Source organism: Cucurbita moschata, unplaced genomic scaffold (genome assembly GCF_002738365.1).
Source record: "Cucurbita moschata cultivar Rifu unplaced genomic scaffold, Cmos_1.0 Cmo_Scf00022, whole genome shotgun sequence".
Classification (NCBI taxonomy): domain Eukaryota; kingdom Viridiplantae; phylum Streptophyta; class Magnoliopsida; order Cucurbitales; family Cucurbitaceae; genus Cucurbita; species Cucurbita moschata.
In genome coordinates this window covers 2,794,359-2,811,424 of record NW_019268538.1, presented here as the reverse complement: position 1 = coordinate 2,811,424, position 17,066 = coordinate 2,794,359, and the positions used below count along the sequence as shown (strand labels likewise).

At 36.8% G+C, this 17,066-nt stretch overlaps 4 protein-coding genes across 7 annotated transcripts in view; 1 reads left to right on the top strand and 3 right to left on the bottom strand.

Moving 5' to 3' along the window:
• Nucleotides 1-943, bottom strand: part of LOC111459140 — a 3,112-nt gene extending 2,169 nt beyond the window's left edge. The window contains exon 1 of one of the 2 annotated variants that reach the window (XM_023101907.1): nt 857-943. Coding sequence is in view for 1 of the 2 variants with exons in the window: in XM_023101906.1 (XP_022957674.1) it covers nt 812-816 (5 nt within the window). In the remaining variant the exon portion in view is untranslated. Of the gene's footprint in view, nt 1-811 lie in introns of both variants that reach the window. The other variant, XM_023101906.1, reaches the window with a different exon arrangement.
• A 211-nt stretch (nt 944-1,154) lies between these two features.
• On the top strand, nt 1,155-6,871 carry LOC111459351 (histone deacetylase 9). Of its 3 annotated transcripts, XM_023102216.1 has the most exons (15): nt 1,155-1,320; nt 1,659-1,804; nt 2,412-2,524; nt 2,623-2,740; nt 2,842-2,916; nt 2,997-3,216; nt 3,631-3,694; nt 4,515-4,607; nt 4,704-4,812; nt 4,982-5,031; nt 5,117-5,207; nt 5,721-5,791; nt 5,909-6,007; nt 6,409-6,475; nt 6,567-6,871. In XM_023102216.1, exons 2-15 carry the CDS (start codon nt 1,768-1,770, stop codon nt 6,650-6,652), a joined length of 1,293 nt encoding a protein of 430 aa, XP_022957984.1. In that variant the 5' UTR covers nt 1,155-1,320; nt 1,659-1,767; the 3' UTR covers nt 6,653-6,871. The 3 variants fall into 3 exon arrangements, with proteins under 3 accessions (XP_022957984.1, XP_022957985.1, XP_022957986.1); XM_023102217.1 differs by lacking the exons at nt 1,155-1,320; nt 1,659-1,804; nt 2,412-2,524; nt 2,623-2,740; nt 2,842-2,916 and having other exon boundaries at nt 2,997-3,072; nt 3,168-3,216; XM_023102218.1 differs by lacking the exons at nt 1,155-1,320; nt 1,659-1,804; nt 2,412-2,524; ... (2 more) ...; nt 2,997-3,216; nt 3,631-3,694 and adding an exon at nt 4,233-4,349 and having other exon boundaries at nt 4,522-4,607.
• A 2,000-nt stretch (nt 6,872-8,871) lies between these two features.
• On the bottom strand, nt 8,872-10,988 carry LOC111459353 (putative low molecular weight protein-tyrosine-phosphatase slr0328). Its single transcript, XM_023102219.1, has 5 exons — nt 10,496-10,988; nt 10,149-10,284; nt 9,960-10,027; nt 9,774-9,860; nt 8,872-9,128 (listed from the first exon to the last, which is right to left on the bottom strand). Exons 1-5 carry the CDS (start codon nt 10,883-10,885, stop codon nt 9,051-9,053), a joined length of 759 nt encoding a protein of 252 aa, XP_022957987.1. The 5' UTR covers nt 10,886-10,988; the 3' UTR covers nt 8,872-9,050.
• Nucleotides 10,989-11,080: 92 nt separating this feature from the next.
• On the bottom strand, nt 11,081-15,406 carry LOC111459350 (serine/threonine-protein kinase D6PK-like). Its single transcript, XM_023102215.1, has 3 exons — nt 14,982-15,406; nt 12,579-14,449; nt 11,081-12,103 (listed from the first exon to the last, which is right to left on the bottom strand). The coding sequence occupies exons 2-3, from the start codon at nt 14,267-14,269 to the stop codon at nt 11,254-11,256; spliced, it is 2,541 nt and encodes an 846-aa protein (XP_022957983.1). The 5' UTR covers nt 14,270-14,449; nt 14,982-15,406; the 3' UTR covers nt 11,081-11,253.
• Nucleotides 15,407-17,066: the final 1,660 nt, after the last annotated feature.

The following is a 17,066-nucleotide window of genomic DNA, read 5'->3' as shown; positions in this document are numbered from 1 at the left end:
TTTTTTTTTTTTTTTTTTTTTTTTTTTTTTTTTTTTTTTTTTTCAATTTTAAGCCCCATATACCACAAACATCTTAAGTGCATTACTTGTATAATTGCATAAACATAAATTAACTTCTAAGAATTATCTTCATTCTCACACATACATGTGTGCATACATATTTATAACCATGAAAATGTGAGACAACCACCTAACCTTACTAATTAGGTCATCAAAAATAATTCTAACGATATTAAATTCTAAGTAAATGGTCACCATGGCTGTTTACACACGCCCATATAATCCACCAAATTTGATAAATCTCAAATACAAACCAGGACATGCTATAATACCCCTTCCCAGCCAGCTTTTTCTCAGTTGCTCCTAAACAATGTGTACAAGAACTACACCAATTCCATCTTCGGAGGACAAAATACGTACTCATTCGAATGAAATGTGTCGGGAAACATGAGAATAAACTAAAAACTCCCTAGTAATACCATCAAAATGAATCCGGTAACTTTTATTTTTCCCCAAATTAACGAGTCGTATAATGAAATTCATCCATGTTTCAATCAGCAGGGAGACAAAAAACATATAAAATTCAATTCCCTAAAAACACCAATCCAATTGAAAATTAAAGCGACCACCGACAGAAAAAATACACAAACCAATCATTTCAAGTGCATAGATACATCACATCTAACAACAATCGTTAACCAGATTAACCAGAAAGTAAAAATAAATAATAAATAATAATCATAATAAAGCGCAATTAAAACATCAAAATTCCAGTTCTAGATCACCGTATCAAAACATTCGAGAAACTTACTCCATAATCCTAAAGAACAATCCAGAGAATGGGGGATAAACTCACTTGAGGTTGGAGAATGATAAATCGTTGCTTCAGAAAGCTAGCAGATGGGGGACGAAGGATCGACGAGGATTGGCGGAGTTTCGTTCTCATTACCTTATTATTATTTATTATTATTATTATTTTCTCTTTTCCAGTATTGTGTGGGCCTAAAAGTTGGCCCATTAATGTTTGCACAGAATAGTTTCCTGTCGTCAGGCCCAATAACGGTATTATGGGCCCCCAATCTCTAAAAAAAAATTAATATTTTAACGATAATTGGAAAATGAAAATTTAATTCTAAATAATAATAATTTCCATAGTACCCACCAAAAGGAAACCCGCGCGATCCTAAGGCCGTATTCGACAAGCTGCGAAACAATGTGAGCAGCATCAACGGGCCTTCTTCAAAGTCCTCCTCTGTTCTTCCTTGCTCATCTGCTCCAGCTTCCGGAGCCATTTCTTGCTCTCCACCGAATTCGCTTCAGGTTTTGCTCCTTCTGCAGTTTCATTTTTAGGAGTAGGATTCGAATAATCGTAATCTGTCAATCTGAATTGGAGTGTCAATGTTTTGATCTTTTCCTTTATAGCTTCGTTCTGATTTCTCTGGTTGTACTGTTTCATTCACGATTTTTTTTGTTGATTGTGTGTTCTACTCTTGAAATTATTGGATTTCATTTTATGTGTGTTTTCGGGGGGTTTTGTTTGAGACGTGTTATAAGCTTTATTTATTTATTTATTATTTAAACTCATTGATTGGTGGTACTGACAATCAATATGCTTACGGAGTAATTGAATCGAATTAATGACGGTTCATCCACTGCAGTTGCTTCATGTGTGTCCTCTAATCGAATCAACAACTGCGAAGCCAGGACGATGGTGGAGTGCGAACACTAGAAGTTTGTGATCGTGCTTGCTGTGGTCTTCCAGCTAAAATGCGGTTCAAGGATAGGATTTCCTACTTTTATGATGGTACTATTTTTGTTTTCTACGTCCCTTCGACATCTATTTCTTTAGTTTACTAATCTAATGCTCAAGTTCTCCCCGATTCAGTTCGGAACACCTTTCTCTGCAACGATGAGAAATTTCATCAAAGCAATAGGTGTTTGTATTTAACTTTCTGTTTTCTCCTTCCCTCCCAAATCCATTCACTTCGAATTATTCGTACCTTGTAAACGAGACTGTTGGGGTTGGAAAGAGCACATTGAAAGAACCATTGATTTGTGGATTATTTCGTGATATAATCAACTCTCATCTACTTTTGCGCTGAACTTATGCTCATGCCTAATAAGAACATTTTATATTTATGGGAAAATTGTAGATTGCAATCTTAGGATTTGCCTACTTTACAAGCCGCACTTTTATATTTTAAAAATGGTTTCAAATATTCCTATGTTTTGTAGAACTGCAAACCATATCCATTTATATGTTTTATTTTGGAGTTGGTACGCGTGGCATATCTAGAAGAAGAAACATGTATAATTCCATTCAAGTTAACAATAAGATCTTAGGTGGTTGTGGTGTTTCAAGATAAGAAAGTCATTTAAACTTAAACCTTACACAAAATATGGTTTTGCAGGAGACGTGGGAAGTGTTTACTTTGGTCCAAATCATCCAATGAAACCACATCGACTCTGTATGACTCACCATCTTGTTCTCTCGTATGAGCTTCATAAGAAGATGGAAATTTATGTTAGTGTCTTTCTCTTTGAATTTGTCTTACAGTGAAGCTTTTAACACGTGCTTGTAGGTTTACTGTTCTTTTTGTTGATTTTTGTACTACCATGCAGCGTCCTCACAAAGCATATCCTGTGGAGCTTGCTCAGTTCCATTCAGCTGATTATGTGGAGTTTCTGCACCGAATAAATCCAGATACCCAACACTTGTTTTCTAATGAGCTGGCTAAGTGTATCAATTTTCTCTTGATCTCTATCACCATTTCTCTGCAGTTCCTCGTTTGTAGGCAGAGAACTAGAGATAAATTTTGATAGATTTTGACTTTGTATCAGATAATCTTGGAGAGGATTGCCCTGTCTTTGAGAACTTGTTTGAATTCTGCCAAATATATGCCGGTGGAACAATAGGTAAATTCAATAATGGATATCTTGCGATTCATGCTGAAGATAAAGTCCGTCTTGACTCATTACTGCCATTCTCCTTGCAGATGCCGCACGCAGACTAAACCATCAACTATGTGACATTGCAATAAATTGGGCAGGTGGCTTACATCATGCTAAAAAGTGCGAGGCTTCTGGGTTTTGCTACATCAATGATTTGGTTCTGGGAATACTAGAACTTCTAAAATATCATTCTCGTGTTTTGTATATTGACATAGATGTGCATCATGGTGATGGGGTAGAGGAAGCATTTTATTTCACTGACAGGTACAACATGACCTGGACTTTCTAGTTCTACATTGAATTTATAATTGGAAACTGGAAAATGTTTCTGTTTATTGAGCAATTGAGATAAGATTTTTTTTTAAAAGTTGAAGTTGATATTAAGTGCACAGCTCATAGCTTTATGCTTATAAATTGATATTTTTGAATTATAGTTGTTGGGGCGGACTGCCGACACACATTCTGTTTGTTGCTAATTTATTTTGAACAGAACTCTGTTTATTGGTAGAATGCAACCTAGTATACAAAAGGGGAGAATCTGATAAAAGAATTTGAAGTGAGTAAAAATTGTAATTGCATGTTTGAAGATTTTCACGAGCAGTTAATTAATACACATCCATATTCCATATATTATAGGTCTCTCTTCTAATTCTTAATGTTCACAATCCTCCATGACAGGGTGATGACCGTTAGCTTTCACAAGTTTGGAGACCTGTTTTTTCCTGGAACTGGTGATGTTAAGGTGATCTTTCCAAATTTTCTCATCTCTTTGTTGGTGCTTACTTCGTAAATACTAGAAAGTACTGAATTTTAGTTTGGTATGTGACCCTCTTTGCTCTTCTTTTCCCTGTCTATATCACTTGTCCGCTACCAACATTCCTCTATTGCGTCCTTTCTGTCTCTTCATGAAGATTTATTTTTGTGCAACTTTCACTTTAGAAGAGCCTTAAATAAAAGACAGTATATGATTTCGCTGTTCTTGTATCTTCATCAGTGGATTTGGATGTTTGATTTTTTTTCATATCTTCTCGTGCAAGTCATTTTTCTCTGATTGGTATACTGCCTTCTTAGTTTGGTTAATATTTCAAAGAAATTAAAATTCTTTCCTTGATCGGTGGCTTTTGGAGAGATTAAGATTATGGATTCCATTTTGAGTTCTTCCACTTTGACCTTCTATCCTCAATAGTGCACCTTTGTGTCAGGGGGACTTGGTTCAAGTATTTTTGGTGGTTTGGAGTTGCTTTCGCCTCTTCTCCTAAGTGACGTTCCCATAGCTGTTGAGAACTCAGTGCATTCTTCTCCAATTCATGAGGGAGGTAGATTGTTGTGGCAAGACAGTTTCTTTGGTTGGAAAAAAACAAAGGGGCGTTTTAAGGGAAAGACAGATCTTGGTGAAAGTACTGGGCTTGTAATTGTTTTTGTTTTTTGTGCTCTTTTTGGTTGGTCTAGGCAAACTAGATATTTATATTTAAATAGCCCTGCTAAATGGGCTTATTATTCTGCACTTAAACTTACTACAATTTGGAAGTTGGATGAGACTCATAGATATTAGTATTTTGAAGGAAATAGGAGAAAGAGAAGGCAAGTTTTATGCCATTAATGTCCCACTAAAGGATGGAATAGATGATGGTAGCTTCACCAGACTTTTCAGGACTGTAAGTTAACTAAAAACTCTCTGGAATTAAGCATTATTGCCTTTTGCTATTATCTTTATTGATCATTGTACTTTTATGTGAATTCTGTACATGTAGATTATCTCCAAGGTTGTTGAAATGTATCGACCAGGTGTCATTGTTCTCCAGTGTGGAGCTGATTCATTGGCTGGAGATCGCTTAGGCTGCTTCAATCTCTCTATTGATGGTACGATTCATTGTACTTAATGCTCCCTTCCCAAGCGAGGAAAAGAAAAAAAGAAATGAAAACCCACATTATATGTTATGAGTTATGCAACTTTCTATTGCCTTTATTTATAATTCAATTTAACTTGAAGGCCAATGTTCCAATTAACATTTACTTGTTCTTCCAACAGGTCATGCTGAATGTGTGAGATTTGTCAAGAAATTCAATTTGCCTTTGTTGGTATGCTTTTTTGGAGGACTAAAATTCTGTGTTTAATTGTATATAATTATAATCAGATATTCATAGAACTTTTATGTACCTATAGGTTACTGGAGGTGGAGGTTATACCAAAGAGAATGTAGCTAGATGTTGGACTGTTGAAACGGGCGTTCTTCTGGATACAGAGCTGCCTAATGGTATAAAAAGTCCTCGTGTTTTTCTCCATCTTTCTTAGTTCGTTTTCTCTTCGTCAGTTTTCCTTCCATAAGTATCATTGAATTAGATATAGGCAAAACTATCGATCCCTATGGAAAGGAACTCGTACTCTCATTTTTACCATCCTCTTGTGCACTTCCAATTTTTGTTGATCTTTTCATTTATAACGTACAACAGCCCCTCCTCAAAAGGGTGATCATTAGAGTTTGACATCGATATTTGACTGCAAGCCTTTAGTAAATATTTCTTGATTCCATCAGGTTTTTCCTTTCATGTTTGTACCCTGTATATATATTTCCGAATTGTGCATTTTTTTCACCCTGTTAAGCTGAAAGGTTTCTCTGAAGCTTGCATGTTGCACAGATTTTTTTTTTTTTTTTCCTGTACTGTTTATCTAGTGCTTACCCAACCAGTTTAAACGGCTTTCTGATTCATAATGTGGAAGATTTTCTCTGTACATGTTCTCCATGCTGAAAATCTACGCTTTATTGCAGAAATCCCGGATAACGAGTATATCAAATATTTTTCTCCAGACCATTTGCTAAGAATTCCAAGTGGGCATATGGTCGGTACTTTTTCCAAATTTACATTATATGTTTTTTATTTACTTTCTAACCAGTTGAATTGCTTCTAGCAACGCATCACTCAATCCTCTTCTTTGTTCTTGTGATTTCCCTGGCAGGAGAATTTAAATACGAAATCTTATCTTAGCACGATCAAAACACAAGTCTTGGAAAATCTCCGTTTCATCCAACATGCTCCAGGTGTACAAATGCAAGAGGTGGGTTTGTGGCTGAATTTGTATGTGTACTTTCTAGTCTACCCAGGTCTTGATATATCCTAGTGGTGGAAACTAATAGCTTATCATTAATAAGTTTTTTTTTTTTTTTTGTCAATTCAAATATAACTTAATGGATAGGGCACTAATTACTACTCCAAAGGTCGGTGACTCAACTCCACCCTTTAAATTGTTGAACTGAAGAAACACTTTTTTTTTTTAAAAAAAAAACTTCATTTGCCTCCCAGTTTTTTTAGTTTTGAGATGAAATGGTATGTTGGGCTTTTCAATGCATGTAGTAGAAGTTCCAAGTTTCTCACTTTTTCATTGTCATATTAGCGTCTAAATAAGCTGTTCTAAATAAAATGAACTTCACACGGATGTTATTTTGGTACACGGTGCAGGTTCCTCCTGACTTCTATATTCCCGATTTCGATGAAGATGAGCAAAACCCTGATGAGCGCATGGACCGTGAGTGTCATCAGGACACTTTTTCTTTGCTTCTCTGATTAGATCTTGTTTTATGCCTTTCTCAATTAAAATCTAAATTCTGTTATTTCAGGGCACACCCAAGACAAGCAAATCCAGCGTGATGATGAATATTATGAAGGAGATAACGATAACGATCATGATATGGATGATGCCTGATGATCATCCTTCATTATCTTTTTTTTTTTTTTTTTGGGGTGAAAACGATGTATGACTGACTTGAGTAGAAAGAAAAGCATGTAAATAGATGGATTTGTCTATTATCTATTGTAGTGGTGATTTTTTTTCCTCTTCTAGAACGTTTTTTTTTTTTTTTTGTAATGTTTCTTTTTGGATTCTGTTGGTGTCACGATAGTAAGACAACATTTTGGTCTTCCATTTGATGAATTTTTTTTATATGTTCTCGGTTAGGAATCACGAACCTCCACAATAGTATGATATTATCTACTTTGAGCATAAACACTCGTGGCTTTGCTTTTAATTTCTCCAAAAGGTCCAAAAGGTCTCGTAGTAATGAAAATAGTATTCCATGCTTATAAACTCATGATCTTCCTCTTAATTAACCAATGTAAGGCTACTCCTCTCAATAATCTCCAAACATTCTTTTTTGTAAGGTCAAAATAGCCTATCCAGATGCTATTCTTTTCTATTATTTTTCAATCATCTTTAGTTTCTCAAGCTCTTGGCTTCAGTTCGGAGCTTTCTGAAATTGAAATATAACTACATGATTTGATTTAGAAAATTTTGATCAATAGCTAAAGAAAGGTTGAACTTGGTCGGTAGGTGATTGAATCTAGATGAGGTGATTGGTTTTTTATGCTACTTCCGGCAAAGCATATCAATAATTCACTGAGGAACGAAATGAAGCCATCAAATCATATTGGCTCTATTCCTACCAATTTCTTCTGTTTTAACGAAACAGAACACACAACTGATATGTTGATGCTAAGAGTATGACTGATACTAAACATATATTTCAGCTGATCGTAGTACGAACAAGATTGAATAGACAGAGATTGCCTCACGTCGTGGAGATTTCCAAAAGTCGATATCTTGCAACAAGTAGCTTGAATACCATAGTACAAAGGGAGGAAAGGAGGATCCATGGTCATGGTCTTAATGAAGGCTTCATTTTTGTTCCTCTTTTCTGTGATTCTTTCATTCATTTTAACGAAGGTTTGATTTTTCATAGGAGTAAAATTTGTTGGATAAAGCTAGTAACTCTGACCTTTTCCTTTTGTTATTTCAGTCTCCTCCTCCTTTTGGGGGATAACACAGCCTGTATTTTTCAAATATATGGGTACCATTTTGTGTTTTATCATATTCCATGGCTGGCTGCTGCAATGATGCAGAATTGTAAGTCCTCTGGTACAAAGCTGCACAAGTTACCTGTTTATCAAAACTGGGACTTTCATTGCTTCCGAGCAAGATTTGATTACCTAGAACTAAATAATGTGCAAACCTGTCTAACTCGTAATGTAATAACTCAAGCCCACCGCTACCAGATATTTCTGCTTCGGCTCGTTATGCATCACCATCAACCTCATGGTTTTAAAATGCTTCTGCTAGGAAGAGATTTCCACACCCTTATAAAAGATGTTTTGTTTCCCTCTCCAACCGATATGAGATCTCACAATCCACCCCATTCGAAACTCAGCATTCCTTTGTTGGCACACCGTATGGTTCCTCACTTTAATACCATTTGTAAGAGTTTAAGCCCACCGTTAGCAGATATTGTCCGCTTTGGCTTGTTACATATCCCCATCAGTCTCACGGTTTTAAGAAGCGTCTGTTAGGAAGAGGTTTCCACACCCTTAAAAAGAATGTTTCGTTCTCCCTTCCAACCGATATCGGATCTCAAAGCAAGAAATATGAATGTTCATCGAGGCAGGATTTTTTGAACCGAATGAAAAAACATTATAAAACAAGAGAAATTGGCCGAGGGGACAAAAAGGTATCTCTACTATTCCTTTGCAGCGTGGCCATTGCAGCTTTTATTTTCAAAACTGCATCCTTCACCACCTCCCTACTTTCACTTTCCCAAATTTAGCTTAGAGCTTCAGAAACATGGAACCATTTCAAAAAAGTAAAGTAATCTGATAAATGTTTTGAGGAGTACCTTTCCATGAAGAGTCCGAGGAGTCTTGGAATCTTGGAACTTTTTTATTGAAATAATGTCTCTTTTCAATTTCAATGCCTGAATTCGTGAGATTCTAAAGTTATTCAGCCATAGCAACTCTGAAACAGAACGCCTTTATACATTCACAACAAAATGAGAAAAAGGGTAAAACTGTTTAATTTACCTTTGCTAAAAGGTGAATTTAGATATTCAAGAACACAAGATCTGGTTGGACCACAACCAACAAAACCCATTGAGATAGATTCTAAAACCAAAGTCTGAAAAGACTTTGAATTTATTCAAATGAAAACAATATTTGTTCAGCGGATACACATACCATATGACTTGAAATATATCCATTCCACAAAGGGATTAACCATTGCGTTACTTGAATAATTTGCATTATTTTGCATGAATGAAGTACCTATCCAGAGATCATTAACCTGAAAAGTGTTTGTTCTCTGCTAAGATGCTTTCCAACAGTGATTCACACGCATCTTCAAGCAAGTCCAGAACCTAAATTGACACATTGCATAATTTTCAACAGAAGTACCAATTTAGTGGGCGTTAAACTTAGCATACAAAGTAGATTTTTAAGGGTATGCTGAAGAATTTAGACTATCAACTTGATGAACAGTGAATAGGTAACGTATGGTTCATGAGTACTGTACAATCAACTTTATCTCAATCACAGAGCCCAGAAAAAAGAAGAGTTGTAAAAAACATATTTCAAAGAAAAAGAATGCCTCCATGTAAAGGATGAAAGAACCAGATGAATGAAAAGACTTACTAAGATATGCAGTAATTTGACATTCATGCAACTGATCTTTTATGAAAATTACAAGCACGCTAAATGTGACTGAAATGTTCATATGGAAGAAAAGGGAAACAACTAGCTGTTTTTTCATGGAAGTTGAAAAACAAGATGGTTCGGGAAGATTTGAACCTCTTAGTCAAAAGAATGTCTAAACTAGTTGAGCTAAGTTCGAGTTGGCCTTAAAATATACAACCATATGATGATCAAAGATATATTTACAGTGTTGCAACTATATTTCTCCAGCAATTTTAGCCTACAAAGTGAACCAGAATTCTATTCAAAGCATGTAAAAATCCAGAATCCCAAATATCCAGAACAAACATACATAAGAATTTCTGGATTACCTTCTCAAAACCTTGTTGCCCACCATAATAAGGATCCGGTACCTCTGTTTCATTATGCCTTTTACAGTATGAGCACATTAATTTGACCTGACATTGTTGGATCGGCATCTTTATGAGATCACGTATTGAAAAGAATGAAAATCATACACAAACACAAGTAATTCTCATTCAAGATCTTGTACTAACCTTCTTATGCGAATCAGGAGGGAGGGTATTCTTAGTTCTCCACCGTTCAAAAGCCCCTAAAATATCCTCTGTAGAAATAATCAAGACCCAGAAAATGAATCATTAACAAAGATTGAGTTGACCTGGGAATGATTGGAATTGCAAAACATAGCACAAATACGAAGATTTTGCCATAGTATTCTCTCCTACCTCTGTTTTGCTTGTCCATGGCAAGAATAAGATCAAAATTTACAAAATCAGATGGCTGGATTGGCCTCGATATGGATGTTATCGCTATCCCGCGCCGTTTAGAGGCTGCTCTCATTCTTGGGTCGGCCTCATTACCCTTGAGAAATGAGTCAAAATCACTTAGAACCATATAGAACCAGTTTTCGCTTCAAAGAAACTATAGCGATTGTTTAATTGCAGAGAAAACGAGAAAAGGAAACTGTTATAGAAGCGATAATTTTCGCAACGATGGAGGATGAAACCTTTTAATCGAATCAACAACAAGAAAATGGCACAGAGAATTTCCAATTAAAAACAAAGTCGATTACCTCATGGTAACCAATGGTGCCAGCAGAATCTATTATGAACTTGGAATCGAGACCCCTCTTCTTCACCAGGTCTCTGAATACTCCTTCAGCAGCTGGGCTTCTGCAGATGTTTCCCAAGCACACAAAGAGCACAGAGAAAGGTTTTGTCGCTGTCTCTGGGATTGTGGGAATGGCGTTATCGGCCATGGAAGCTACAATGAAAGAAGTCGATGGTGTAGAGAAATGGGTTCCACGGGAACTTCGAGAAGGCTTAAAGTTTCGGAGATGGGAGAATTTTATAGGTTGACAAACAAGCAATGACGAAGGGTTTAGTGATGAAGTAGGACAGAAATGACTGTAAGGCCTTAGAAAATTGGCGTCAACTCTAAGCTGCAATTGCAACGCCCTCATCACTGCGTTGGATGGGACTCCGATTATTGGTTCCTACAGAATCTCCCCAGCTCTGCAAACGTGTTGCTACCACTACTTAGAACAATTCTCCTTTTGGCCTTTTTTTGAGATAATGCTCCGTTGGATCATTCAATCTTCTTCAACGATGAGATATTATTAATTTGACCTCTCCGTAGTTCATTTAGTACAGTCTGGTAAAAGTTAATCCATATCTGTTGTCTATTTATCCTGTGGGAGGGAGAAAAGGATGGTGTTTTTCCTTCACAACATATAGTTTTCCTTTCACTAGCATGGTTACATTATAAGCTATAACAAGGATGAGAGCTTAGAAACAAAAATATGGATGTTCCCTAGTCAGAAAGTGTAAGCTAAAACAGGTAGAAGATTGCTGCATCCGCTTCCATATTCTCGAGATCTCTACACTTTGTGTTCTCCCCGGGATCCACTGGCATTGCACCAGTTCCATCGTCGAAGAACTTGGGAAGCTCAGGTGGAACTGCACAACGTATCAGAGCCCAATTGATGCCTTCAAAAAATGGATGCTGCTTAATCTCAATAGCTCCTTTTGTTGCGCCTAATCGGTTTTCAGGCTCCTTTGCCAACAGACATCTGATTAGATCTCTTGCATGAAAGCTAACTATGGGGCTATCAGGGAACTTGAGAGTGTGGGATACTATGTTCGCTAATGTGTCCTCATTTCCTGAACCTTTGAAGGGAGTCTTACCATATAGTAGCTCAAACAGGAAAATCCCGTAAGTCCACCAATCAACAGCACTCCCATGGCCATCACCCTTAACAATCTCAGGAGCGAGGTATTCGTGGGTTCCTACGAATGAATTGGACCGCACACCAGTTGGCTCGACAATAAGCTGTGGTAATAGACTAGCCTGATTGTCTGCTTTTGTTCTCCGAGATTTGTATGGAGCAGATAAAACTTTGGGGGTGAAGCATGAGACCTGCCAGGATGGGTGGAGGCAGAAAGGGTCAATGCAACTAGATTCATCACAGGGATTCAACTTCCTCTTGGTGGATTCCACAACTGGAGATGATGATTGAAGCAGCATTGGATTAACAGCACATCTAAGAGACAAATCAAAATCTGTGAGCATTATGTGCCCATCTTCTCGGACCAGAACATTTTCGGGTTTCAGGTCTCGGTAAATAACGCCTTGCATGTGTAAGTACTCCAGGGCAAGAAGAATCTCGGCAACATAGAACCTAGAATAAAAAGATTCAGCAAGTCCAAATTTATTGGATCAGAAAGACACTAACCAAATTTAATACTTGGTAACAAAAGATGCAGTGTTTTATCAATCAATCAGACTGATTATGACGGAACAACTTCTTCTAACAAGAAGTAAACCACATTATCCAACAAAATGTTTTGACCAATGACTACAGCCAAACAGAAAAGACATGAGAGCATGCTTTTAATCTAAGCATCGAAACTCAACGACCTTTTAACTTAATATTTTAAAACCCATCCACAAATGGTGGTGTGGTGGTCCCCTAGTCTCTTCTTTTCATTCTCAACTTGCCAATATTCACAGTAAACATACACTTTCATATATGCATAAATCAAATGACTAGCCATCATGAGAACAGATTTCCAGCACAAGTACATGCTAACATCGTGTGAGAAAACAAAAGCGTAATTATACTGGGGCACTTAATTAGAGAATCGCAATCTAACCTGACTGCATGCTCAGAGAAACTCTTGCATGGTTGCTTTTGTTGCAGCACATGGAGATCTCCACCAGAACAGTAGTCCATGACCAAGCATGATTGCTCATCCGTCTCAAAATGAGCATATAGTGTAGGGAGAAATGGATGGTCAAGTATTTCCAGTATCTCTCTCTCAGTTTGTGCCCGAAGTATTTTTTTTCTGCTTGCCAAGAACTCCTTGTCCATCACTTTGATAGCAAATAGACAGCTGGAATCGCATAGCTCAGAGAGATATACAGTCCCAATGTCCCCAAGACCAAGTCTCCTTAACAGATTGAAGTTTTTCAGACTTAGGCATTTATGTTGATCCTGAATGTGGTGGATAGCTTCCCATTTCAAGTCCCTTGACATGTGAGGCCTTACTCCACTACAACTTGATCCACTGAGAATGCTTTCCCCACTGATGCTTGGGCTATGGCTACATTCACCAATACTACTACTTTTAGAGCTCTGAGAGAACATCCCTTTCTCTCTTGATCTGGATCTCTCATCGAATGACATAATAGTTGGTCTGATCCTGTTACAGCAGTTGAGAGATGTACCAGGTCCACTGGACTCTGTGTTTACTAGATTTGCACTTACTTCAATACCTAAAGTTGTGCTACTAGAGATAGAGGAACCTATCTCTTTTTCTTTACTCTCATGATTCTGGGCATTTTCTGGCATTCGGTTCTCAAACTTTTCTGCTATGGAACCCAAATCAGTGTCAACCATCACTGTACGCATTTCAAACGCGCTAGGGGAGGAAATAGGTTCAAGTTTTGCTTTCTTCTTGACAGAGTTTTTGGTCCTGAAAATAGGTTTGATGAAACGTGTATTATTGAAAGCTGATTTGTTTGGCCAAATAACAGATCCAGAGCTTGATAGAGAGGATAAACAACGCATTGTACCTTTCTCCTCTGGCACTGAATTTTTTGCCAAATCTTCAGTTGAGGAATTATCCAAGCTGTTCAGAGTCGGATCCTTCTCACCAGAAGGAGTGAAAGAAGGAGATTTAAGTGGCTTTATACTTGTCACTTCTACAAGATCCTTTGACATCAATCTATCCACATTTGCCTCTTCTGATACCCCAGTGTTCTTAAAAAGTGAAGACTCAGCACCCTGGTTTGATATATCTGCCTCAGTTTTATGCAACAATTCAGGCATCTTATTCTGAAAAGTAGACATAATTTCTGAAACAATGGAAATTTCTACCAAATTTTCTTTGCTTTCATTTATTCGCACATCAGATCCATTGGCCTCAACCACCACAGCCTTATACAACCTTTTAATCGTTCCTGCTTCAGAGATTCCAGGTGAACCTAAAGACCTTGTTAACCTCTTTGCAGCAGCCATTTCAGCAGCCTGAGATATGCACAAGCCCCTCAAAGCCTGCTTTAAGCTTGCAGGCTCAGAAATTCCAATCCCTGCCATGTGAGATGAACCCACTCTCATTGGTCTCTTCATCGCACTCTTTTGCAACGCATCTTTGTCAACTCCATGTTGCTGACCTGACCTGTTACGTAATGTTCTGATATCAATTGCCTGAAACAGACGATTAATGTCATCCTCTATTGAAAACCTTTTTCCTACATCTATCGTGTAACTTGTCCCAGCTTTCTCAGAATCAAATTCTTCCGTTGATTCAACAATTTTAGAAGTACTAGCTAATGTAGTCATCTTTTGGGAATAACACTAGAGGAAGCGAGAAGATGTGGCCTTGATGGTAACTGCTAACCCAATTCTAAGGAACTATTTCTAAGACACAATGCAGATATCAAACGTTGTGCCAGATGTCCTCCGAAGCTGTCTTCAACCAGCATATTTCTTCCAAGAACTTTGAGATGAAACATCAAAAGTCTGCCAGGATTCCATTTCATGTCAGTAAACCATCGATGCAGGAATCACACTAATATCCAATATAATACGAAGGAATATTGAATCATCAAACAACCAAAAATCATCATTAAAAACTTCATGAAAGAAAGTTTACACCGTATGTTAGAGTCCATGAGAAAGCAACAAAAATAAATATATCACTGTCAATTTCTATTTCACTTCAAACCATGATTTAAACACCAGGCAACGGCATCAATTTCGACTTGAAGAATCATCACCAGATATCTCATCCTTGGATATACATTCGTGGTTAACAATTTGCAGATAATCAATGGCGAACTTCATTATCCATACAATTTTCCAAATTTGATACTCAAAAAGTCTACATGAACAAAAGAAAAACCAAAACGCAGGATTCATACTCAGCATATTCTAAACAATAGCATACATAAATACATCCAAAACAGCACACAACCTCAATCAACTCATGCCATTCTATCTTCCACAGTAAAACAATATTCTCCCTAAAAACGCAAAACTCTCATATAATTACCATAAATTTCCAGCGAAACGAAGCAACGAGAGCAACCCACTCCACCCACCGTAACGTCGGGGATGATCCAAGCCTCCGAAACCGACGTCTCCGAGACACCGAACAGAGGAATACGAAAACGGAAACAACAGAGCTAAGGATCGAATGAAAAAAGACGAAAGAGAAAACAAAACAGAGGGATTTGGGATGGTTTTAGCGTTGGGGAAAGTGAATGAAGAAAGAGCGAACAAACGAACAGTCGCTAAAGGAAATCACAAGGAATCCGAGAGAGCACGCCAAAGCCAAAGCCAAAGCCAAAGCCAAAGCCATAGCCAACGCTAACATGAGCCATAGACGAGAGCCTCCGACTCGACTCCATGACTGTAAACTCTCTTCTCTTTTCCCACCGCCAAAACCGGCATAGGAGAGAGAAAACTGGTTAGAGAGAGAGAACTCGCGGGTTGAACTCGCTGGTTGCAACCGTACAATATTTTCTCTGTTTGACACGTGGGGTCCACCCTAAATTCTTTGGGATGTCAAACTTGATTTGATATTTTTGTATTATTTATGAATATTAAAATACCGATTAAATAAAATAATATTATTATAAATTCTGTGGCAACCCAACAAAAGCAATGATCTTGTTGTGTTCCTGTTCGGCGCCCAAATAATTTTTTTAAATATTAATTATACACGTCACTCTGAAATTTAACATAATTAATTTTCAAGTATTTAAAGTAAGATTTAAGTTTCAATATTAAAATATTTAATGGAAACGTGTTTGTCAAATAAACTTTTTTAATTTTTTATTTGATTAATTTGTTGGTTAAAGACAAAGCAACGAAAGTGGTTAATTTTTTTTATTAGTTCAACGGCCAATAATCCAACCATCTATTTTTTAAATAATAATTATCTAATAAATTAAATTCAAACTCTAAATAATCTACCAACAATAAACATGAAAATAGTTTGTTAATGATAGACAGAAAAATAGTATATTAAATATTTAGAAATGAAAATAAACATAACTCTACCAATTACCTTTTAGGGGTGTGGAAATCTCTCTAACCTACGCGTTTTAAAGCTTTGAGAGAAAGCTTGAAAGGGGAAAACCCAAAGATAACAATATCTGCTAGTGGTGAACTTGGGTCGTTACAAATGGAATCAGAGCTAGACACCAGACTATGTGTTAGCGAGGAGGCTGTTCCCCGAAAGGGGATAGACACGAGGCGATGATCGGACTATGTGCCAGCAAGGAGGCTGTTCCCCGAAAGGAGTAGACACGAGGCAGTGTGCTAAAAAAGACGCTGGCTCCCCAAAGAGAGTGGATTTGGGGTTTATATTTTGAGAAATTATAAAGGGGTACACCGACTAGTAAGGATGCTGGCCTCAAAGGGAGGTGGATTTGAAGTTTATATTTCATGAGAAAATATAAAGGGTAGACACGAGACGGTGTGCCAATAAGAATGCTAGGCTTCGAGTTTAAATTTTATGAGAAAATATAAAAGGGTAGACACGAGGCGGTGAGCCAATAAAAATGCTGGACTTGGAGTTTATATTTTATGAGAAAATATAAAAGAGTAGACACGAGGCGGTGTGCCGGGAAGATACTATCGAAAAGGGTAGAATTAGGGTTTATATTTTATGAGAAAAATATTAATAAAGTGACAAAAATCAAACCTTTCAAATCAAAACTAAAATAACTCCCATCTCAAACAAATAATTCCCCGCGAAAAATGGGGATTTAACAAATAAATAAAACGATCAACATGAAGAGGACAAAGGGACAAAAAGAGAAAAAATAAAAATAAAAATAAAAACTAAAAAGACATCGCTGCCCCTAAGCATCATCATTATTACGTGAAATTGCCATTTTCCATATATCTTATTTCTTAGTAGGATAATGACAAAATATCCACCCCATATATTCAATTTATTTTATAATTTATTCTCTGAAAAAAAAAAAAAAAATATATATATATATTTTTTAAGTTAAATAGTAATTAGAGGTGAAAAAATCGACCTTTTCATATTTTGATCAATAAAATACATTTTTAATTAATTGAATTATATCTAAATTGGCAAAAAAAAAAAAAAAAAAAAACC